This window comes from Anolis sagrei, chromosome X, assembly GCF_037176765.1.
Source record: "Anolis sagrei isolate rAnoSag1 chromosome X, rAnoSag1.mat, whole genome shotgun sequence".
Lineage (NCBI taxonomy): Eukaryota > Metazoa > Chordata > Lepidosauria > Squamata > Dactyloidae > Anolis > Anolis sagrei.
This window is the reverse complement of record NC_090034.1, coordinates 56,408,274-56,433,175: the sequence shown is the minus strand read 5'-3', so window position 1 is coordinate 56,433,175 and position 24,902 is coordinate 56,408,274. Positions and strand designations below refer to the sequence as shown.

The 24,902-nt window shown below is 44.1% G+C and overlaps 1 protein-coding gene across 1 annotated transcript in view; it reads left to right on the top strand.

Moving 5' to 3' along the window:
* The first annotated feature begins 7,875 nt into the window (after nucleotides 1-7,875).
* Nucleotides 7,876-24,902, top strand: part of LOC132781473 (perilipin-4-like) — a 33,158-nt gene continuing 16,131 nt past the window's right edge. The window contains exons 1-8 of the mRNA XM_060785747.2: nucleotides 7,876-8,017; nucleotides 10,482-10,554; nucleotides 10,693-10,888; nucleotides 12,206-12,288; nucleotides 12,521-12,806; nucleotides 14,078-14,277; nucleotides 14,863-14,997; nucleotides 17,132-17,513. Coding sequence (XP_060641730.2) covers nucleotides 10,489-10,554; nucleotides 10,693-10,888; nucleotides 12,206-12,288; nucleotides 12,521-12,806; nucleotides 14,078-14,277; nucleotides 14,863-14,997; nucleotides 17,132-17,513 — 1,348 coding nt within the window. The 5' untranslated portion in view covers nucleotides 7,876-8,017; nucleotides 10,482-10,488. The remainder of the gene's footprint in view (nucleotides 8,018-10,481; nucleotides 10,555-10,692; nucleotides 10,889-12,205; nucleotides 12,289-12,520; nucleotides 12,807-14,077; nucleotides 14,278-14,862; nucleotides 14,998-17,131; nucleotides 17,514-24,902) is intronic.

Genomic DNA, 24,902 nt, shown 5'->3' with positions numbered 1-24,902 from the left:
AAAACCAGCACTTTGCATTGTGCCCGGAAACTAATCGTCAGCCAGTGGAGCTGGCGCAACAAAGGAGTAGTGCGCTCTCTGTACGCCGCTCCAGTTAACAACCTGGCTGCCGACCGTTGGACTAACTGAAGAAGTTTTCAAAGGCAGCCCCACATAGAGAGCGTTGCAGTAGTCTATTCTGGATGTAACCAGAGCATGGACCACTTTGGCCAAGTCAGACTTCCCAAGACCATCAGAAATATATGTTTCCTGGTAGTCTTTGGTGACTCCTCTGAAACCCCCTTGCGACCCCCCCCCCAGGGGTCCCGATCCCCAAATTGAGAAACACTGCTCTAGGTTCTCCAGGCTCACCAGGAATAGGCATGAGTTGTGGGATCTAGGTGTCAGCGCAAGAGAAGAGATTATGGGTTAGGTAGTTAGTCAGGGAAGGAGGTAAGTTATAGGGATGAATGTGGGGCTATCAGGAACCCCGGAGCACCTAGATGACTGGGAGCTAGGTTGGTGGTCTCAGGGAGTCCGGAGCAAAAGACCGCAGACACTGGGGAGGAATTATGTGTTTCAGTATCCGTGGTTTAAAGGGTAGCAACAATTCATAGATATGAGGGTTGAGGCAAGGAAGACCTGTGGAACTCTCTGTGCAGGTCAATGTGGTATCAGTTCATTAATTTGACTGGGGGGCGGGCTTTTTGGGCTCAGTAACAAGGGGACTCAGTGCGGTTCACAACATAAAAGGCAAACATTCAATGCCATATAAAACAACAATAAACTAAACAATTCCAAATGACTAAAACAGAACATCAAATCGCAAGAGGACAATAATAACAGATTGTTAACAGACTGTTAAAACAGGAATTCAAGCCATATTCGATTTTCCATTACTTAATTCATAAAGCCGGATCTATAAACTGCAGAAACTTTGTTTTGGCAGGACATCCTGCTATAACACATTTTGCAATAGTTTTTAATAAATGTCTTGTCACCAAGCCTCAACCCATTGAACATAGTTTGTGCCACAAACTATTTGTGTTTCATAGTGCAATGTATAGATTTTTATTTATTATTATGTAGATATTATTATTATTATTATTATTATTATTATTATTATACTACCGGAGCCCCCGATGGCGCAGTGGGTTGAACCCCTGTGCCGGCAGGACTGAAGACGGACAAGTCGCAGGTTCGAATCCGGGGAGAGGCGGATGAGCTCCCTCTATCAGCTCCAGCTCCTCATGCGGGGACAAGACAGAAGCCTTCCGCAAGGATGATAAAAACATCAAATCATCCGGGCATCCCCTGGGTAACGTCCTTGCAGACGGCCAATTCTCTCACACCAGAAGCGACTTGCAGTTTCTCAAGTCGCTCCTGACATGACCAAAAAAAATATTATTTTACTGACACAAAAACATTATTATTAGTATTATTATTGTTGTTATTAGAATCTTCAGCCACGAATGCAATCGGAGCAGCATGCAAAATACATATCCATGCATTCTGATTGCTTTTCTCTAAACCCAACAGCCCCGCTTTCTCGGCGCAAAGCTGAACTCGGTGCTTGGGGAAATGTTGCATCCATCCCTGGGTGCATGGAATGACCGCATCCCCGAACCGTTGCCATGGCAGCGCCTGTCCGCATTGCAAAACCAGTTGCAAAAGCAGAGAAGGGTGGCGCAAAGGCAGCCTAGCCGCAGTTTCCATAGTGCTCTGGTTCATGCGCAGAGTGACAATGAGGACACCAGTTCTCTAAAGGCCAGAGGTTTCTTTCGCTAGATTTCTTCGAACTCATATCGCAAAAGGATTTCCATTCAGAGGATTTCTTTTGAGGCCAAGAGAGTGTGACGGCCCCGAAAGGTCTTTCAATGGGTCACAAATTTAGTCTCATGCGCAACACGGTGACCAATATAAAATTGCCTTCCATTGATGCGTATAAAATGATTTTCATGGAGGATGATTCATTTATTTATTTATCGTGTCAGGGGCAACCAGACCATTGTATTACATTTCTAATAGAACAAAACAAACAAACAGGTTAAAAAAAACACAGAGTTTGCAAACTTGGTAGTTGATTAAATGCCCTTTGACCAGTAGCTGGCCACTTATGGTGTTGCCGTAAGGAGGTCCTCCATGGTGCATGTGGCAGGGCTCAGGTTGCATTGCAGCAGGTGGTCAGTGGTTTGTTCTTCTCCGCACTCGCATGTCGAGGATTCCACTTTGTGGCCCCATATCTTGAGGTTGGCTCTGCATCTCGTGGTGCCAGAGCGCAGTCTGTTCAGCGCCTTCCAAGTCGCCCAATCCTCTGTGTGCCCAGGGGGGAGTCTCTCATTTGGTATCAGCCATTGGTTGAGGTTCTGGGTTTGAGCCTGCCATTTTTGGACTCTCGCTTGCTGAGGTGTTCCAGCGAGTGTCTCTGTAGATCTTAGAAAACTATTTCTTGATTTAGGTCGTTGACATGCTGGCTAATACCCAAACAAGGGATGGGCTGGAGATGTCACTGCCTTGGTCCTTTCACTATTGGCTGCTACTTCCCGGCAGATGTGAGGTGGTGCAATACCGGCTAAACAATGTAATTTCTCCAGTGGTGTAGGGCGCAGACACTCCATGATAATGCGGCATGTCTCATTAAGAGCCACATCCACTGTTTTAGTGTGGTGTGATGTGTTCCACACTGGGCATGCATACTCAGCAGCAGAGTAGCATAGCACAAGGGCAGATGTCTTCACTGTGTCTGGTTGTGATCCCCAGGTTGTGCCAGTCAGCTTTCGTATGATATTGTTTCTAGCACCCACTTTTTGCTTGATATTCAGGCAATGCTTCTTGTAGGTCAGGGCACAGTCCAGAGTGACTCCCAGGTATTTGGGTGTGCTGCAATGCTCCAGTGGGATTCCTTCCCAGGTGATCCTCAGAGCTCGGGATGCTTGTCTGTTCTTAAGGTGAAAGGCACATGTCTGTGTTTTAGATGGATTAGGGATCAGCTGGTTTTCCCTGTAATAGGAAGTAAGAGCACTTAGAGCTTCGGAGAGCTTCTGTTCATCATCTCAGAGCTCCCTGCTTGAGCGGTAATGGCATGATCATCAGCATAGATGAAACTCTCTGTCCCTTCTGGCAGTGGCTGGTCATTTGTGTAAATGTTGAGCATAGATGGAGCGAGCACGCTCCCCTGAGGCAGGCCATTCTCCTGTTTCCGCCATCTGCTTCTCTGGCCCTGGAACTCAACATAAAGCTCCTGTTTTGTAGCAGGTTTCCTATGAGGCGGGTGAGATGGTAGTCCTTTGTGAGATTATATATTTTTCTCAGGAGGAGGCAGTGGAGGATGATGATGATGGTTCATTATACTGTGTATTCCGGCATATAAGACGACTGGGCATATAAGACGACCCCCAACTTTTCCAGTTAAAATATAGTTTGGGATATATTCGCCGTATAAGACTACCCCTCTTCCAACGCACACCAAATAATTCTTTTAAAAGCATCAGATTTGATTTCAATGTGGTAATTTTCCTATTACTGTACCTCCTTCTCTGCCTCTCAGATGTTGCACCTGCGCACCTGCACTGCTTCACTGCAGTCTTCAGGAGCGAGATCTGAGAGGCAGAGGAGGAGGTACGGTAATAGGATACAAGGTCGGGCCAGACAGGTAAAAGAGGTGTGTTTTTCTGGGTGCAGAGCCACTCTATCTCTTTTCTCCATACCCCGGGTGCCCCGGAAGCCTACAGCTTGCTCCGCCCTTCACTTACACCTTCCCGGTGAGGCGGCCCTTCACCTCACCATCATAGAATCAAAGAGTTGGAAGAGACCTCATGGGCCATCCAGTCCAACCCCCTGCCAAGAATCAGGAATATTGCATTCAAATCACCCCTGACAGATGGCCATCCAGCCTCTGTTTAAAAGCTTCCAAAGAAGGAGCCTCCACCACACTCCGGGGCAGAGAGTTCCACTGCTGAACGGCTCTCACAGTCAGGAAGTCCTTCCTCATGTTCAGATGGAATCTCCTTTCTTGTAGTTTGAAGCCATTGTTTAGCATCCTAGCCTCCAAGGAAGCAGAAAACAAGCTTGCTCCCTCCTCTCTGTGGCTTCTTCCTATCACGTATTTATACATGGTTATCATATCTCCTCTCAGCCTTCTCTTCTTCAGGCTAAACATGCCCAGCTCCTTAAGCCGCTCCTCATAGGGCTTGTTCTCCAGACCCTTGATCATTTGAGTCACCCTCCTCTGGACACATTCCAGCTTGTCAACATCTCTCTTGAATTGTGGTGCCCAGAATTGGACACAATATTCCAGGACCGCATTAAGTCCACGAATCCTGATGAATGAATTTTCTTCTACCGTACTTGTACAGCGTCGCTCTGAATGTTTTCATACGGTCGCTGCATACAGCAGGGACGTGGCCACTGCCATTTTTGCGCTCCCCCCACCATATGCAGCAACCACAGATTCTCCAATCTGATTGGAAGTTTCAGCACCCGCTCTATAAGACGACTCCTGGCGTATAAGACTACTCCCGCGTATAAGACAACTCCCACATATAAGGCTATTCCCGTGTATAAGACTACTACCTTGTATAAGGCTACTCCCATATATGTCTACTCCCGCGTATAAGACTACCCCCGTGTATAAGACTACCCCCGTGTATAAGTCTACTCCCGCGTATAAGACTACTCCTGCGTATAAGACGACCCCTGACTTTTGAGAAGACTTTCTTGAGTTAAAAAGTAGTCTTATACACCAGAATATATGGTAATTATCATCATTTTATATTACTATTTCTCATTATTATTGTTGTTATTTCACTTTTCTCTTTGATTTATTTTTCTTATCATTGTTGTTACTTAATGTATCCATATATACAGTGAATCTGAAGTATTAATGATTTTCCTGATTAGACTTGGGTCCCATTTCGAAGTTGATAAAGATGTTGGTGATATTATTATTGTTATATCACCTTTCTCTTTGATGTTTTATATTATTATTACAGTAGAATCTCGCTTATCCAGCCTTTGCTCATCCAACATTCTGTATTATCCAACACAGTCTGCCTTCTGCCCAGATCCACAGCTGTTTCAATACATTGTGATGTTTTGGTGCTAAATTTGTAAATACAGTAATTACTGTATATTGAATGGCTTTTTCTCTCAATTTGTTGTAAAACATGATGTTTTGATACTTAATTTGTAAAATCATAATGTAACTTGACGTTTAATAGGCTTTTCCTTAATTCCTCCTTATTATCCAACATTTTTGCTTATCCAATGTTCTGCTGGTGATTATTATTATTATATCACTTTTATGTTTGATTATTATTATTATTATTATTATTATTAATCTATGCATATAGATGCATATAGATTACAGTGAATACATACATGATTTCTGTGGTTAGACTTAGATCTCATCTCGAAGATGATAGTGATGCATTATTATAATTATTATATTTATTGTATTTATTATTTGAAACACAACAAGATGAGTCCACAGCAGACAAGATCACTCTGATGGCTATTGTATTGGATCACACGTCGGACACTTTCCAAGTGTGATGTATTGGCGAATAATACGTGCGGATCCAAGTAGGGTAGCCTTATGCAGCTGACAGATGGTAATATTGTCAGCGCTGATTGTATTTAACTGCAGGCCAGGGTCTTTAGGCACTGCACCCAGTGTGCTGATCACCACTAGAACCACATTTATTGGCATTATTATTATTATTATTATTATTATTATTATTAGGTGCCCCCAGTGGCACAAGGGTTTGAACCCTAGTGCTGGCAGGACTGAAGACTGACGGGTCAGAGGTTCGAATCTGGGGAGAGTGTGCACAAGCTTCCTCTGTCAGCTCCAGCTCCTCATGCGGGGACATGAGAGAAGCCTCCCACAGTGATGGTAAAACATAAAAAAAAATCCGTGCGTCTCCTGGGCAACATCATTGCAGACGGCCAATTATATCACACCAGAAGCGACTTGCCGTTTCTCAAGTTGCTCCTGATACAATATATATATATGTATATGTATATGTATATGTATATGTTTATTATTATTTACTAGCCGTCCCCTGCCACGCATTGCTGTGGCCCACATGGGGGTTCTGTGTGGAAGGTTTGGCCCAATTCTATCGGTGGTGGGGTTCAGAATGCTCTGTGATTGTAGGTGAACTACAAATCCCAGCAACTACAACTCCCAAATGTCAAGATTCTATTTCCCCCAAACTCCACCAGTGTTCACATTTGGGCATATTGAGTATTCGGAGTTTGGTCCAGATCCATCATTGTTTGAGTTCACAGTGTTCTCTGGATGTAGGTGAACTACAACTCCAAAACCAAAGGTCACTGCCCACCAAACCCTTCCAGTATTTTCTGTTGGTCATGGGAGAACTGTGTGCCAAGTTTGGTTCAATTCCATCGTTGGTGGGGTTCAGAATGTTCTTTGACTGTAGGTGAACTATAAATCCCAGCAACTACAACGCCCAAATGACAAAATCAAATTTTTGAGTGACGGACATACATTGGCTTGTTAGGTGTCTTGTGTCCGAATTTGGTGTCAGTTCGTCCAGTGGTTTTTGAGTTCTGTTAATCCGACAAACAAACATTACATTTTTATTTATATAGATTGTACTATATCATACGTTGTAGTATATCACACACACGTGTGTGTGTATATGCTGTCCGTTTTGAGTGACATCATAACTCAAAAACCGCTGGACGAATTGCCACCAAATTTGGCCACAAGACACCTACGAACCCAAAGAGTAACCATCACCCAAAAAATTGATGTTGTCATTTGGGAGTTGTAGTTGTTGGGATTTATAGTTAACCTACAACCAAAGAGCATTCTGAACCCCACCAACGATGAAATTGAACCAAACTTGGCACACAGTTCTCCCATGACCAACACAAAACACTAGAAGGGTTTGGTGGGCACTGACCGTGAGTTTTGGAGTTGTAGTTCACCTACATGCAGAGAGCACTGTGGCCTCAAACAGTGATGGATCTGGACCAAACCTGGCATGAATACTCAATATGCCCAAACATGAACACAGACGGAGTTGGGGGGAAATAGACCTTAACATTTAGGAGTTGTAGTTGCTGGGATTTATAGTTCAACTACAATCAAAGAACATTCTGAACCCCTCTAATGACAGAATTGGACCAAACTTCCTACACTGTGTTTTCTGGTGGTCTTTGGCAACTCTTCTGACACCCCCTTGTGATCCCCCCAGGGGTCCCGACCCCCAGGTTGAGAAATGCTGCTTTAAGGCCATCCAGTCCAACTCTTCACCAGGGCAAGAAAACATAATCAAAGCCCTCCTGACAGAGAGCCATCCAGCCATAGATATAGATAGATATGATTCACACAGAGAGAGATATAGTATCATAGCTTTGAAATGAACCCCTAAAGAAGTACAATGATATGTCGCATGTTCCAGGGTGGGCAAACAAGACACTCTCCACATCAACACTGACAAAGAAACAACAAAAAATACTGTTTACCCACAAAGATAAAGACATCACATATATTAGAAATCAACACTTTCTCATTACTTTATTTTCCAGATCACCAGACTAGGCCACAGCAACGCCTGGCAGGGGACGGCTAGTATTATATATATTAGTTATGTTATTATTTCTATATGCGATTGTATTGTGTATATTGAGGGGCTCCCAAGTTGATGTTGCTTCTGTTTTAAAAGTTTCAAACTCCACTCCAGAATCTTTATGAGCCACTTTCCCCGCCCTAAGGGCGCATTCCCACGTACACTCGACACGTGAACAAAGGAACAAAGCAAAGGTCTGCTTTCCTCCATTTCCCTTTTGTAAGGAGTTTGTAAGCACTTCCCTGTTCACTCACATTCCGACACCGCTGATTGGCTGAATCAGAGTCCTCCCCTCCGCTGATTGGCTAAGACGCTCTGCAGTAGAGCGAACGTTCTAATTGCACTTACTCCCGGGGACTCCATCGGCAGCTCTTTTCTATTAGTGAGTGAATCTCTTCCCTTCCAAGCCCTTTGTAAGTTACTTTTTTTAAACGGTAAGTTCCTCGTTTCTTTTGAGTTTGGGCTTCCTAAGGCAAGAAGGCCCGCGATTTCGGCCTTTGGGTGCAGAAAGCGATCCAAGATGGAGAGAACCCATGTTTTAAGAGCAGGAAAGACGAAGGGTGTGTCTACACCGTCGATTTAATGCATTTTGACACCACTTGAACCTCCCTGGGTCAATGCTAGGGAATCCTAGGCGTTGTAGGTTAACTCGAAGAAAGTACAACTCCCAGGATTCCTTAGCAGGTATCAAATTGCATTAATTGTACAGTGTAAATAATAATAATGCCATTGGAGCTTTCTGGGCATTTTTTTGTTTGATAAGAGAACTGAATATATATAATATAATTTTAATATAATCATAATACAGTATAACATCATTATTATTATATTTATTGTTATATTATTATATTATATTTATACAATATTTATATATGTATAATTATATCACTATTATATTATTACATTATATTTATTAATTATTTTATTACTCTAATATATTTATAATTATATTACTATCACCGTTATATGTATACAATGTTTATATATCTATAACTAGCCATCCCTGCCACGCGTTGCTGTGGCCCTCATGGGGTTTCTGTGTGGGAGGTTTGGCCCAATTCTATCATTAGTGGGGTTCAGAATGCTCTGTGATTGTAGGTGAACTATAAATCCCAGCAACTACAACTCCCAAATGTCAAGATTCTATTTTTCCCAAACTCCACCAGTGTTAACATTCGGGCATATTGAGTGTTTGTGTAGAGTTTGGTCCAGACCCATCATTGTTTGAGTCCACAGTGATCTCTGGATGTAGGTGAACTACAACTCCAAAACCAAAGGACACTGCCCACCAAACCCTTCCAGTATTTTCTGTTGGTCATGGGAGAACTGTGTGCCAAGTTTGGTTCAATTCCTTCGTTGGTGGGGTTCAGAATGCTCTGTGAGCGTAGGTGAACTACAAATCCCAGCAACTACAACTCCCAAATGTCAAGATTCTATTTTCCCCAAACTCCACCAGTGTTCACATTTGGGCATATTGTGTGTTCGTGTAGACAACTCCCAAATGACAAAATCAATTTTTTTGAGTGAAGGACATACATTGGGTTGTTAGGTGTCTTGTGTCCAAATTTGGTGCCAGTTCGTCCAGTGGTTTTTGAGTTCTGTTAATCCCACAAACGAACATTACATTTTTATTTATATAGATTATACTTACCATTAATAATTATATAACAATTTATTATTATTATTATTAATGTTATACATAATTGTATGTCAAGGCCAATTCCCCCCAAACCCCTCTAGTAATCAAATTTCAGCATATTAGGCCTGTGTTCCTACTTTGGACCAGATCTGTTGGTGTTTGGATTCACACTCCTCTCTGGATGTAGATGAACTACAACCATGGCAACCATAGAGTCGGAAGGGACCCCTGAAGATCATCCAATCCAACCCTTTTCTGGGTTGTTGTAGGTTTTTTCGGGCTATATGGCCATGGTCTAGAGGCATTCTCTCCTGACGTTTCGCCTGCATGTATGGCAAGCATCCTCAGAGGTAATGAGGATGCTTTCTGCCCCTTTCTGCCAGGTAGGAAGAACACAATCTGATCCCTTCCAACAGATAGCCGTCCAGCTTCTTGTTCAGATGACGCCATCTTTTGAGGCTGAGAGAGTGTGACTTCTTTGGTTAAATATCCTGAGGGTTGCAGGTTCTGGCTGATGTCGGAAAGTAAACAGAATCTGATAGTATTATTATGATATGATATGAATAATAATAATAATAATAATAATAATAATAATAATAATATACCCTTGACACTAAGCAGGGCCACCTTGGTTTGGACTTGAATGGGAGACTGCCTTGTATAGGGTATAAACTCACAGCAGGGGCATGCTTTAAATAAATACTATTATAATAATATGAGTAATACGTTGGCTGCTTGTGTTCTCCGAGTCTGATGTCAAAGGCATGACTGTGCTATAAATGACTGAGCCCATGGCAAAGGTCCCATTGGGTTAAAGGTAACTCTGGCTGATGACATCCATGGGCCAGTTTGAACTCTGCCCCAGTTTACCTTTTCCTGTTGGAACCAGGATTACATATGGGAACGGACGTCCTATGGAGGCTTGTTCTGGGCAACAGATTCACACTCCCAAAGTGGATAAACTTCTTGATTGTGTCGGAGCCTCTTTCTCTTAAACCGAGCCTGGATGGTCATCTGTCGGGAGGGATCGGATTGTGTCTCCCAGTCTTTAGGGTCCCAACTCTAGGGTTCTATTTTTCTATAGCCCTGTCTCTCTACAAACCTGCAAATGTCTATGAAGCTGGGTAGCCATCTGTCGGGAGGTATCAGATTGTGTCCTCCTTCCTGGCAGAAGGGTTTGGATTGGATGATCATTTGGGGGGGGGGGGCTTCCAATGCAATGATTCTGTAATGCTTGACCCCTACTTTCTCTCTCCCAGTAGAGACATGTCTTCTGAGGAAAGCAGCGATGCAAATCCTTCAGCTCCTGAGACCCAAGAGGCAGAACAGCAGGTACGTTACCTGTAAGAATACCTCTCTAGGTCATTTAATAATAATAATAATAATTATTATTATTATTATTTATTGCCCACCCCTATGGTGAAAATGATTACTATATACAGCATCTCGATCTCATTCTTTTCTTGGTAGAATGCCATCAGTCGGGTCGCAAACCTGCCACTGGTGAGCTCCACATATGACATGGTGTCCTCCGCATACACCTCCACGAAGGATACCCACCCGTCACTCAAGTCCGTCTGCGACGTGGCCGAGAAGGGGGTCAAGACCCTCGCAGCCGTGGCTGTGACCGGCGCCCAGCCTCTGCTGACCAAACTGGAGCCTCAGAGTGAGTCTTAATGTCATGGAAAAGGATAGGATGCATTGCAGAATCGTATAGGAAACACCATCACATTGCGTAATTGCAATGGAAAGTAGAGGAAGTATCCGCACATTGCATAATCACAATGGAAAGTACAGGAAGCGCCATCGCATTGCGTCATCGCAATGGAAAGCAGAGGAAGCACCATCACATTGCATGATCATGATGGACAGTATAGGGAGCACCATTGCATTGTGTAATTGTGATGGAAAGTAGTGAGCACCATCGCATTGCATAATCAATATGGAAAGTATAGTGAATACTATTGCAATGTATAATCAATATGGAAAGTATAGTGAGCACTATTGCATTGCATAATCAATATGGAAAGTATAGTGAACACTATCGCATTGTGTAATCAAGATGGAAAGTATAGTGAGCACCATCGCATTGCATAATCAAGATGGAAAATATAGTGAGCACCATCGCATTGCATAATCAAGATGGAAAGTATAGTGAACACTATCGCATTGTGTAATCAAGATGGAAAGTATAGGAAGCATCATCGAATTGTGTAATCAAGATAGAATAGTGAGCATCATCGCATTGCGTAATCGTGATGGAAAGTATAGGGAGCACCATTGCTTTGTGTAATCAAGATGGAAAGTATAGTGAGCACCATCGCATTACATAATTGTGATGGAAAGTATAGGGAGCACCATTGCATTGCATAATCAAGATGGAAAGTATAGGAAGCATTGCATTGTGTAATCAAGATGGAAAGTATACTGAGCACCATTGCATTGTGTAATCAAGATGGAAAGTATAGGGAGCACCATTGCATTGTGTAATCAAGATGGAAAGTATACTGAGCACCATTGTATTGTGTAATCAAGATGGAAAGTATAGGGAGCACCATTGCATTGCATAATCGTGATGGAAAGTATAGGGAGCACCATTGTATTGTGTAATCAAGATGGAAAGTATAGTGAGCACCATCGCATTGCATAATTGTGATGGAAAGTATAGGGAGCACCATTGCATTGCGTAATCAAGATGGAAAGTATAGGAAGCATCGCATTGTGTAATCAAGATGGAAAGTATAGTGAGCAACATTGCATTGCATAATCATGACGGAAAGTATAGGGAGCAACATCACATTGCATAATCAAGATGGAAAGTATAAGGAGCCCCACTGTTCACAACTACCATTGGGCAATGGTGATTTTTGGGCAGATGGGGGGAATCCCATTTTTCAGGTGTCTTTATTCATTCAATTTCTCTCCGATCCCAGTTTGGGTCATATCCTGCTGCAGGTAACACTATCTCTTTTTGTTTCCCCAGTTGCGACAGCCAATGAATACGCCTGCAAAGGGCTGGATAAGTTGGAGGAAAAGCTGCCCATTTTGCAGCAGCCATCTGAAAAGGTTTGTAATTTATCATCGCCCATCCATAATTTGGAAATGTGGGTCTAAATCTGGTTAACAAAGTAGCTCTTGGGCATGACAGCTGTTCCTCCGCATTTGCCATTTGCAAATGTGATTATTCGTGGGAACAAAAGCAGAAATGACACAGACAGATTACTAAGGCCTTAGGGACTCTACTTCCTGTTGGTCTAAAATACCATCATGACTTGATTTCCCCTTTTTGGCTTCCCAGGTGGTGGCAGACACCAAGGAACTGGTGTCCACCAAAGTGACCGGAGCACAAGGCCTTGTCTCCAGCACTGTCAATGGGACCAAGGATGCGGTGAGCGGGGCGGTTGGCCTGGCCAAGGGCGCAGTGCAAGGCAGCATGGAGATGGCCCGCTCTGTGGTGGCTGGAGGTGTGAGCACCGTCCTGGGGTCCAGAGTGGGCCAGATAGTGGCCACAGGCGTGGATGCTCTCCTGGGCAAGTCTGAAGAGCTGGTGGATCATTACCTTCCTATGACTGATCAAGAGCTGGGTGGGTATGCCTTGTTTTGGGAATTCTCTTGCCTCCCTCCTAAAACAATGTGGTATCCTGCAGATGCTGATGCTGATTAGCCAGAATTCTTGATCAGCTGCTTCGTTACATAGGCTTTCTTGGCCCAGTCTCTTACAAAGCAGTCACTGCAAGCAACAGGAGTCTATTTACCCACTGTCTCACATTTCCATCCCCTTCCCTTCAGTGATTTCTAACATGACAATCAACCAGAATCCCTCTTGCAATTACTTCTGACATTGCATATAAGAGGGAGTGCAAACATCAGTATGTTGAAACAGCAGCCACTGCAAGCGCCAGGAGTCTGTTTACCCAGTGACTCACATTTCTTTCCCCCTTCCCAGCAGCCATTTCCAACATGACAATCGGAACCAGGATCCCTCTTGCTATTACTCCTCACACTGTACACTGCTGGTAAGAGATAAAGCAAACATTAGTAGGTTGCATAAAGCAGCATCAATTGCAAGTGACAGTGGTCTGTTCTCTTGCTGATCAAGGCCCATAACATTCATGTTTTCATCGCCTTCCCATCTGCAATCAGCAATAAAAACTAGGAGTCCTAATTACTCCTCACATTGCTGATAAGAGGGAGTGCAAACATGGGTGTGTTGAAGCAGCAGCCACAGCAAGCATCAGGGGTCTGTTCTCCCACTGATCAGAACCCTTAAGACTCCTCTTCCAGTCACCAGTGTAACAATCAGAGCCAGGATCCCTCTTGCAATTACTCCCCACACTGCAGATAGCTGGTAAGAGAGAATGCAAATGTTAATGTGTTGCATAAAGTGGCAGCCACTGCAAGCAACAAGGGTCTATTCTCCCACTGATCAGAACCCATAAGACTCCTCTTTCAATCACCCATGTAACAATCAGAACCAGGATCCCTCTTGCAATTACTCTTCAGTGCAAACATTAGTCAGTTGCATGAAGCAGCAGCCACAGCAAGCGACAAGGGTCCGTTCTGCTGAACAAGGCCCATAACATTCACATTTCCATCCCCTTCCTAGTAGTAGCACTCACTAATTTAACAAGCAGAACCAGGACCACAGGTCCAATGTTAGTACCTATTCCTAACTGGGATTGTGAATTGCAGTTGTTGTTTATGATGATAATGTTGATGATGTTTGGACTACAATCCCCAATTCCTCTTGGGACAATGCTTCTTGGAGTGCTAAGTTGCAATGTCAGGTCAACCAAAGGTTTTGTGGGTTGGGTTTCCTGTTTTAAGTACATGCTCTCTTCTCCCCACCTCCTAGCTGCATTGGCCACATCTGTGGAGGGCTTTGAAATGGCCACCGTGGCACAGCAGAAGGAGCAGCGGAACTACTTTGTGCGTCTAGGCTCGCTCTCAGCCAAGCTCCGCCACCGCGCCTATGCACAGTCCTTGGCAAAGCTACGGGAGGCCAAGCAGGGCACCCAGGACGCCCTGGCCAAGCTCCACCAGACCCTTGAACTGGTAAGAAGGGAAGGCCACATTATGGAGCCTTCTGCGAGCCGTGCAAATTTGTTTATGGCAGGAAAGAACAACCCAATGTCCAAATGCCATTGGCTGTTCCTTGCCCACGTTGGCCATTTTGTGCCCACTCCTTCAACCATTGGCTCTCCTTGCACTTTGTTAGCTACTCCTTGCCCTCTTTTGGCCACTCTTTGCCCATCATTGCTTGCTTCATGTCCTCAAACATTACTGTGTTGCATAAAGCAGTAGCCACTGCAAGCGTCGGGGATCTGTTCTTCCCACTGATCAGAACCTATAAGACTCCTCTTCCAATTGCCAATGTAACAATCAGAACCAGGATCCCTCTTGCAATTTGTGCTCACTCGTTGCCCACCATTAGCTGCTTCTTTGCCCCATTTGTTGCCCTCGTTGGCCACTCCATGCCCGCCATTGACTCCTCCTTGTCCCCCATGGGCCACTCTTTGCCCCCAGTTTGCCTCTCCTCACTTGCATCTCAGGTTTGTGCCTTCAAAGGAGGATTTAAGAACAACAACAACCTGGTGTTCCCTTCCTTTCCCTCCTACCCCTTGTGTCCCTTTCCATCAGATGGAACACGCCAAACTGGGGGTGAATCAGAAACTGCAGGGCAGTCAGGAGGAGCTGCAACAGATGAATCTGGAGTCGAACCAGAAGCAAACTGGGAGCGAAGAGCAGGCGGAGGAGCCCTTGGCCCAGCCAGAGGTACCTTGACTTTCTCCAGACCTCCTTTTGCAGGGAAGACCGTCCATTGACTATAACATGATGGGTTAGAAACAATACTAAAAAAATGTCTGTAGACTAAAATATAACGAATGGAAGCGGCATGAATCAAGGCCACCATAGAATACTTGAGTAGGAAGGTACCCCCAAGGACCATCCAGTCCAACTCCATTCTTCTGCCAGGCATCAAGACACCATCCAATCCCTCCCGACAGATGGCTATCCAACCTCATAGACATTAGCAGGTTCATGGAGCGAAATAGGGCTATAGAATCAAAGTCTCCTAAAGTTGGAAGAGATCCCAAAGGCCATCCAATCCAGCTGCCTTCTGTCAGGCAGAAAGACACCATCCGATCCCTCCTGACAGATGGTCATCCACCCCTCACAGGCATTAATAGGTACATGGATAAATAGGGCTCTAGGATCAAAGTATCCTAGTGTTGGAAGCGACCATCCAGTTCAACCCCTTTCTGCCAGTCAGGAAGATATTATTATTATTATTATTATTATTATTATTATTATATGCATATATAAGGTGAATCTGAAGCATACATGATTTCTTTAGTAAGACTTGGATCTCATTTCAAAGATGATGGTGATGCATTATTATTATTATTATTATTATAATTATTATTATTATTATTTATTAGCTTGGGTACCTGGCATTGCCTGGGTTATTTGAAAAAGTCAATTTTTAAATTGTACAAAATGCATAAGGTTGTGGGTGAACTACAACTCACATCATGTCAGGTTAACCCCAAGAAACTCCATTTGTACTTAAAGTTTGTTATGTTAGGCAAGTTTGCTCTGGATGCATCATCAGTGGGCTCAGTGTGCTCTCTGGCTGTAGGGTAAACTCCCACTCCCACTGGGTGAGTCAGTGACCTCAAACTCCTCCAGTAGTCAGTCATGGGGGTTCTGTGTTCCAAGTGCGGTCCAAGTCCATCATCAGTGGAGGTCACAGTTTTTCTGGTTGTGATGCAACTGCAACTCCCAGAAAGAAAGGTCAGTTCCCCCTCAAACCCCTTCAGTAATCAAATTTCGGCATATCAGGTCTGTTTGCCAAGTTCTGCAGGTGAACTATAAATCCCAGTACTTACAACTCTGGCATAAAACCAAATCTAGTGTGTGCCCAGCTATGGATATGGGCAGATAATAGTTGGGACAGCTCCATGGTGGCCATGAAGTCCTGAGCTATTCCCAACAGGATGGTCTGCGCATGGACATTGAAGTCCCCCAGCACTACAAGCCATTGAGATTCCAACAGCAAGCCTATGACCACCCCGGTAGCTTAGGCAGGGAGACTGTAGTGCAGTGGGATGGTCGGTACACTAACAGAATCCCTGTGGGATTAATAATAATAATATCCCACTTTTATGTAGCTCCCAGCATTCCCAGGTAGCAGGGAAGATATTATTATTATTATTATTATTAACAGCAACAACAACAACAATAATAATAATAATATCCCATTTTTGTTAGCTCCCATCATCCCCAGGTAGCATGGAAGATGATGATGATGATGATAGTAGTAGTAGTAGTAGTAGTAATAATAATAATAATATCCCTAAACATTGAGATCAGGGCCTTCAGGAGATTCAATAATAATAATAATAATAATAATAATAATAATAATAATAATATTTAGTTGTGTCAGTAGCATCCTGTTGTGAGAGAATTGGCCGTCTGCAAGGATGTTGCCCAAGGGACGCCCGGATGATTTTGATGTTTTATCATCCTTGTGGGAGGCTTCTCTCATGTCCCTGCATGAGGAGCTAGAGCTGATAGAGGGAGCTCTTCCATCTCTCCCCGGATTTGAACCTGCAACCTATTGGTCTTCAGTCCTGCCGGCACAAGGCTTTAACCCACTGAGCCACCGGGGGCTCCATAATAATAATAATAATAATAATAATAATAATAATAATAAATAGAACAATAATAAATATAATAATAACACTATGTAACACAGTTCTTGTTTCTGGGTTATAAATATCATTTCCTAATTGGTTCTATCATTAAAAAAACATTGAAAAGGTTCATTAAACTAAGCAAACTTTGTTTTTGCGGGACATCCTGCAGCACATTTTGCTTATCTCCCGTCTCTCATGTCTCGCAGGTTGAGTCCCGGACTCTTGCCACCTTCCGCGGCTTGACCCAGCAGCTGCAGCAGTCCTGCTCCACCCTCGCAGCCCGCGTCCAGGGCCTCCCCTCCAGTGTCCAGGACAAGGTCCGGCTCCTCCGCAGCACCGTGGAGGACCTCCAGGCCTCCTTCTCGGGGGCCCATTCCTTCCAAGAGGTGCCCGCTGCCCTCTTGGTCCGCAGCCGTGAGCGCATAGCTGGGGCCCGGGGCTCCCTCGAGGAGATGGTTGAGTATGTGGCCCAGAACGTCCCGTTGCCGTGGGTGGTGGGGCCCTTTGCCCCACGCCTGGTGGAGCTCCCGGATGCACCGCCAATTCAGGAAGAACCCTCTGAAAAGACTGACCAGGAAGCCGAACCATAGAGTTCTTTGCAGACTTTTGGGAAGAGATGGAGATCACAACATCTTCCAGAACTCTCCAAGATGCTGAATCCCTTTCCTGAGTCCTTTCAGCACCTTGGAGAGCTCCTCTTCTCCACAGTGAGATTCTTCCAACTAGATGTACCATATTTTTGTGCAAACAAAAGGAAGATGAGCATCGTAACATCTTTGGGAGTTCTCCAAGGTGCTGAACCTCCTTGCATGACACCTTCCAGCACCTTGGAGTGCTCCTCTGCTTTTCAGTGAGGCCCGACTTGCAACTGGATGTGCCATGTTTTCATACAAACAAGAGAAAAATGGGAACCACAACATCTTTGGGAGTTCTCCAAGGTGCTGAATCCCTTTCATTGCTTTGATCAGCACCTCAGAGATCTCAATTTCCCAAATAGGGGCATCTTTCAACCTGGAAAGAGACAGAGATTCTCAACATTTTTGGGAGCTCTCTGGGGTGCTAAATCCCTTGCCTGACTCCTTTCAGCACCTTGGAGTACTCTTCTGCTTCCTAGCGAGGCCTGACTTGAACTGGATGTACCATGTTTTTGTGCAAACAAGAGAAAAATGGGAATAGTTAACATCTTTGGGAGTTCTCCAAGGTGCTGAATCCCTTTCCTTGCCTTGACCAGCACCTCGGAGATCCCCCTCTGTTACCCAAATAGGGTCCAACTGGAAATGCCATATTTTTCTGGGAAGAGATGGGGATGTCAACATTTTTAAGTGCTCTCCAAGGTGCCAAACTCCTTGTCTAACACCTTTTAGCACCTTGGTGAGCTCCTCTGCTGCCTAAATATGGCCACCTTTCAACCTGGAAAGAGACTGAGATCTCAGTATCTTTTGAGAACTCTCCAGGTAGCTGAATCCTTTCCTGGTTCCTTTTCAGCACCTTGGAGAGCCCCCTCTGCTTCCCAAATAGGGCAGCTTCCAAAGGGAAATGCCACGTTTTCTTGGAAAGAGATGGGGATTCGAGCATCTTTAAGTGCATCCAAGGGGCTGAATCCCTGTCTTGGCTTCGTTTAGCACATTGGAGAGCTCCTGTGCCACCTAAATAGGGTGAGATGGAGACTTCAACATCTTTGGGTTCTCTCCAAGGTGCTGAATTCCCAGCCCAATTTTTGTTCAGCACCATGGAGAGCTCCTCTACTTAAATTTTCAGCAAGGGGAGAGACAGATCTCGACATCTTTTGGGAGCTCTCCAAGGTGCTGAATTCCCTTGCCTGGCTCCTTTCAGCACCTTGGAGAGCTTCATTGCTTCCTAGCTAGGTTTCTGACTCTCTTTCAACTGGAAACAAAACCTGGAATGGATTCCTTGCAACCACCGACATGGAATGAAGCTGTCAATGCTGTCTTTGGTGCGATTCTGGGATTCCCGATGGTCTTCAAGACAATATCCATGTGCCTTTCTTCAATCCCCCTTAAGCTGCATGTGAACACAGTGTTTGCCTTGCCATGGTCTTTGTTTTGCAAAGTAAAGTATATTTGGATGGATCTCCCCAGCTTTCCCTAATATAGCCCTCCCCATCTCCCCCAAAAATACATTAGAGTCTTCAGTTTTGGGAGATGTAGAACTCTGATCCCATAATAATAATAATAATAATAATAATAATAATAATAATAATAATACGTTTTATTTGTTTCCCAGTTTGAGCCATCAAAAATGTCAACATAAAATACATATATCAAAACACACAGATGTGTGTGTGTGTGTGTTCTGATTAATGGTCAACTCTATTGGGAGTTCTAGTCCAACAAAATAGTGGCACTAAATTTTTTTTATTATTATTATTATTATTATTACTATTATTATTATTATATTAATTAATTGTAATATTAGTATTATAATATTATATATTATAATATTATTAATATTAATATTATTTTACTATTATAAATTGATTTACTGTTTAAATAATAACAACTTTAAGAGTGCTTATGGAATGGCTAACTATTGGGGATATATGAATTGAGCATATTTCAGTTTAAATCCAAGGCATTACAGGCCCTAATTTTAGGCTGAAATGGTCCTGAAAGGAAGGCCGTATTTCTTCCCTCCAAACATACTTTCCAATGCATTTTTGAAGCTGGGTTTCTTCCTTTGATAGCATGCAACCCATATGGACCGTTTTGTTTTTCCCCTTCTAATGTAGTAAAAACATAATTTTCTGGTATGAATCTTGAATGGGATTTTTGTCTAAGGAAACTAATCTTCGTCTAGCAGAAAGCTTTCCTACGATTCTTAAGTGCCACTAATATTTTTATTTCCCAGCCATGAAAGAAATGCCTTCTGTATTGCATCTGGAGGCCTTGATAGATTGTAGAATGATTTCTGTAGTATCTTATTTTTCAATAATAAAAATGTTCTATGGTATTTCTGTATTTATTGTGTCAGTTATAATGTATAGAAAAAACCACAAACAAAGTTGAAAACTTGGCATTATACTAAATGTCCTTTGACCAGAAGCTGGCCACTTGGAGTGCCTCTGGTGTCGCTGTTACGAGGTCCTCCGTTGTGCATGTGCTCAGGCTGCATTTTGATAAGTGGTCTGCGGTTTGCTCTTCTCCGCACTCGCATGTCATGGACTCCACTTTGTAGCCCCATTTCTAAGATTGCCTCTGCACCTCGTGGTGCCAGAGCTCATTCTGTTCAGTGCCTTCCAAGTTACCCAGTCTTCTGTGTGCCCAGGAGGGAGTTCCTCATCTGATATCAGTCATGGATTGAGGTGTTCGGTTTTAGCCTGCCACTTTTGGACTCTCACTTGCTGAAGTGTTCCTGCAAATGTCTGTAGATCTTAGGAAGCTGTTTTTTTTATTTAAGGTGTTGGCTTGCTGGCTGATATCTGAACAGAGGATGGCCTGGAGATGTCAATGCCTTGGTCCATTCAATATTGGCTGCTACTTCCTGGTGGATGTCAGGTGGTACAGTATAATTTCTCCAGTGGTGTTGGGCATAGACATCCTGTGATAATGTGGCATGTCCCATCAAGAGCCACTTCCACTGTTTTAATGTGGTGGGATGTCTCCCACACTGGGCATGCATATTCAGCAGCAGAGTAGCAAAGTGCAAGAGCAGATGTCTTCACTTGTCTGGTTGTGATCCCCAGGTTGTGCCAGTCAGCTTTCATATGATGGGGATAAATCGCCAAAGGGGAGAAATCACCAAAGAAAAAATCAAACAAATAGTCAACTCCTGTAGGGAAAAGGTTTGCAAGGCTAAAGCACAAAATGAGCTCAGGCTTGCTTGGGACATTAAAAACAATAAAAAGGGCTTCTTTGCTTACATCAGTAGAAAAAAGGAGGCGATAGGGCCTCTTCACGAAGATAGGGCAATGCTGACGGGATAGGGAAAAGGCAGAACTACTTAATGCCTTTTTTGCCTCGGTCTTCTCACAAAAAAAGTCATCCTCAAGTTATCCTCAACCTCAGCAAGATGGAGTGGATGAGGGATTAGAGGACATCCAACCAAGAAAGGAAAAAAGGATGACCCAAACAATTACCGTCCGGTCAACCTCACGTCGATACCAGGCAAGATTCTGGAAAAGATTGTCAAGGAAGTGGTCTGCAAACACTTAGCAACAAATGCGGTCATCACTAATAGTCAACATGGATTTATCAAAAACAAGTCATGCCAGACTAATCTGATCTCTTTTTTCGATAGAGTTACAAGCTGGGTAGATGCAGGGAATGCCGTGGATGTAGCATACCTGGATTTCAGGAAGGCCTTTGGCAAGGTCCCCCATGACCTCCTGGCAAGGAAACTAGTCCAATGTGGGCTAGGCAAAACTATGGTGAGGTGGATCTGTAATTGGCTAAATGGACGAACCCAGAGGGTGCTCACCAATGCTTCCTCTTCATCCTGGAAAGAAGTGACAAGTGGAGTGCCACAAGCAGGGTTCCGTCCTGGGCCCGGTCCTGTTCAACATCTTTATTAATGACTTAGATGAAGGGCTAGAAGGCAGGATCATCAAGTTTGCAGACGACACCAAATTGGGAGGGATAGCCAATACTCCAGAGGACAGGAGCAGGATCCAAAACGATCTTGACAGATTAGAGAGATGGGCCAAAACTAACAAAATGAAGTTCAACAGGGACAAATGCAAGGTACTCCACTTTGGCAGGAAAAACGAAATGCAAAGATACAGAATGGGAGACAATGCCTGGCTTGAGAGCAGTACGTGTGAAAAAGATATTGGAGTCCTCGTGGACAGGAAGGTGAACATGAGCCAACAATGTCATGCCACAGCAAAAAAAGCCAGTGAGATTTTGGCCTGCATAAATAATATAGTGTCTAGATATAGGAAAGTCATGCTACCCCTCTATTCCGCTTTGGTTAGACCACACCTGGAATACTGTGTCCAACTCTGGGCACCACAATTGAAGAGAGACATTGACAAGCTGAAATGTGTCCAGAGGAGGGCAACTAAAATGACCAAGGGTTTGGAGAACAAGCCCTATGAGGAGCGGCTTAAAGAGCTGGGCATGTTTCGCCTGAAGAAGAGAAGGCTGAGAGGAGACATGATAGCCATGTATAAATATGTGAGAGGAAGCCACAGGAAGGAGGGAGCAAGCTTGTTTTCTGCTACCCTTGAGACTAGGATGCAATGGAACAATGACTTCAAACTACAAGAAAGGAGATTCCATCTGAACATGAGGAAGAACTTCCTGACTGTGAGAGTCGTTCAGCAGTGGAACTCTCTGCCCTGGAGAGTGGTGGAGGCTCCTTCTTTGGAGGCTTTTAAACAGAGGCTGGATGGCCATCTGTCAGGGGTGCTTTGAATGCGATTTTCCTGCTCTTGGGTTGGACTGGATGGCCCATGAGGTCTCTTCCAATTCTATGATTCTATATTATTTCTAGCACCCACTTTTTGCTTGATAGTCAAGCAGCGCTTCTTAAAAGTCATAGCATGGTTCAGGGTAATTCCCAGGTATTTGGGTGTGCCACAATCCTCCAGTGATATTCCTTCCCAGGTAATCCTCAGAGCTCAAAATGCTTGTCTGTTCTTAAGGTGAAAAGCACAAGTCTGCGTTATAGACTTGTTCTAAAACTGCGTTCACTGTCTGTGAACACCAGGGGGCGCGTCACTACTGCAAACAGCCTATGCAGTCACGTTCCCGTGCAAGGACTGTCTGTGAACACCAGAGGGCGCTCCGCTACTGAAAATCGCCTATGCATGAAACAATGCATTTTCGCTTCGGGCTTGGGAGAGTGCATGCATTCTAGGCACTCTGTCTCCTACAGAAGGGCAGGGAACCTAAGTGGCGCATGCGCAGTGAGAAAAAAAAACCTTCATGACACTCCAGGAGGCAACAAATCTGGCTTCAGAAATGCAAAAAGTGTAGTGGAATTTGCTGTTCATATAATAAGAGTGTCAAACCCAAAACCTTTCTATCTGTGCCATTTATTTATTTACTAGTTTGGGTCCCCGGCTTTACCCGGGTTATTAGAAAAAAAAAGAAGTCATTTTTGTAATTGTACAAAATGCATAAAGTTGTGGGTGAACTACAACTCACATCATGCCAGGTTAACCCCTGAGAAACTCCATTAAAGTTGGTTATGTTGGACAAGTTTGCTCTAGATGCATCATTGTTGGGGTTCGGTGTGCTCTCTGGTTGTAGGGTAAACTACAACTCCCACTATGGTGAGCCAGTCCCCTCAAAACACTCCTGTAGGTTTAGGTTGTCATAGGGGTTCTCTGTGCCAAGTTTGGTCCAGGTCCCTCTACGGTGGAGGTCACTGTTTCTCTGGTTGTGGGTGAACTACAACTCACATCATCCCAGGTTGACCCCGAGAAACTCCATCAGTACATAAAGTTGGTTATGTTGGTCAAGTTTTCTCTAGATGCATCATTGTTGGGGTTCGGTGTGTGCTCTCTGGCTGTAGGGTAAACTACAACTCCCACTATGGTGATCCAGTCCCCTCAAAACGCTCCTGTAGGTTTAGGTTGTCATGGGGGTTCTGTGTGCCAAGTTTGGTCCAGGTCCCTCATCGGTGGAGGTCACTGTTTCTCTGGTTGTGGGTGAACTACAACTCACATCATGCCAGGTTAACTCTGAGAAACTCAATCAGTACTTAAAGTTTGTTATGTTGGGCAAGTTTGCTCTAGATGCATCATTGTTGGGGTTTGGTGTGCTCTCTGGCTGTAGGGTAAACTACAACTCCCACTATGGTGAGCCAGTCCCCTCAAAAGGCTCCTGTAGGTTTAGGTTGTCATGGGGGTTCTGTGTGCCAAGTTTGGTCCAAGTCCCTCATCGGTGGAGGTCACTGTTTCGCTGGTTGTGGGTGAACTACAACTCACATCATGCCAGGTTAACCCTGAGAAACTCAATCAGGACTTAAAGTTGGTTATGTTGGGCAAGTTTGCTCTAGATACATCATTGTTGGGGTTCAGTGTGCTCTCTGGCTGTAGGGTAAACTACAACTTCCACTATGGTTGCTAGGGTAATGCCCTTGGCCATTAAAGTGTCATAAGTACAGGAAAGGGGACCAACTAGAGAGCCGGAGCTTAGATAAGGTTGGGATGATTCTCAAGTGAACCGCCTAGTCAAATGAAGGTGATTTACCCCCAAAGACCTCCAGTATTTTTTGCTGGTCATGGAGGCTCTGTGTGCCAAGTTTGGTCCAATTTCACCTTTGGTAGAGTTCAGAGTGGTCTTTGATTGCAGGTGAACTATACATCCCAGTACCTACAACTCCAAAATGTCCAGGCCAATTACCCTCAAACCCTACCAGTATTCAAATATAGGCATATCGGGTATGCATGCCAAGTTTGGCCCAGATCCATCATTGGTTGGGTTCATAGTACACTCTGGATGTAGGTGAACTACAACTCCTATAAATCCCTCTAAAGCAGTGTTTCTCAACCTTCCTAGTGCCTAGTTATTTTTGTTGCTCCTTCATAACTGTAATATTGCTACTGTTATGAATCGTAATGTAAATATCGGATAGGCAGGATTTATTTTCATTCACTGGACCAAATTTGGCACAAATACCCAATACACCCAAATCTGAATACTGGTGTGGTTGGGGGGGGGGGGGATTGATTTTGTCATTTGGGATTTATAGCTCATCTACAATCAGAGAGCATTCTGAACTCCACCAATGATGAAATTGGACCAAACTTGGCACACAGAACTCCCATGACCAACAGAAAATACTGGAAGGGTTTGGTGGGCACTGACCTTGAGTTTTGGAGTTGTAGTTCACCTACATCCAGAGAATACTGTGGACACAAACAATGATGGATCTGGACCAAAGTTGGCACAGATACTCAATATGCCCAAATGTGAACACTGGCGGAGTTTGGTGGAAATAGACCTTGACATTTGGGAGTTGTGGTTGCTGGGATTTATAGTTCACCTACAATCAAAGAGCATTCTG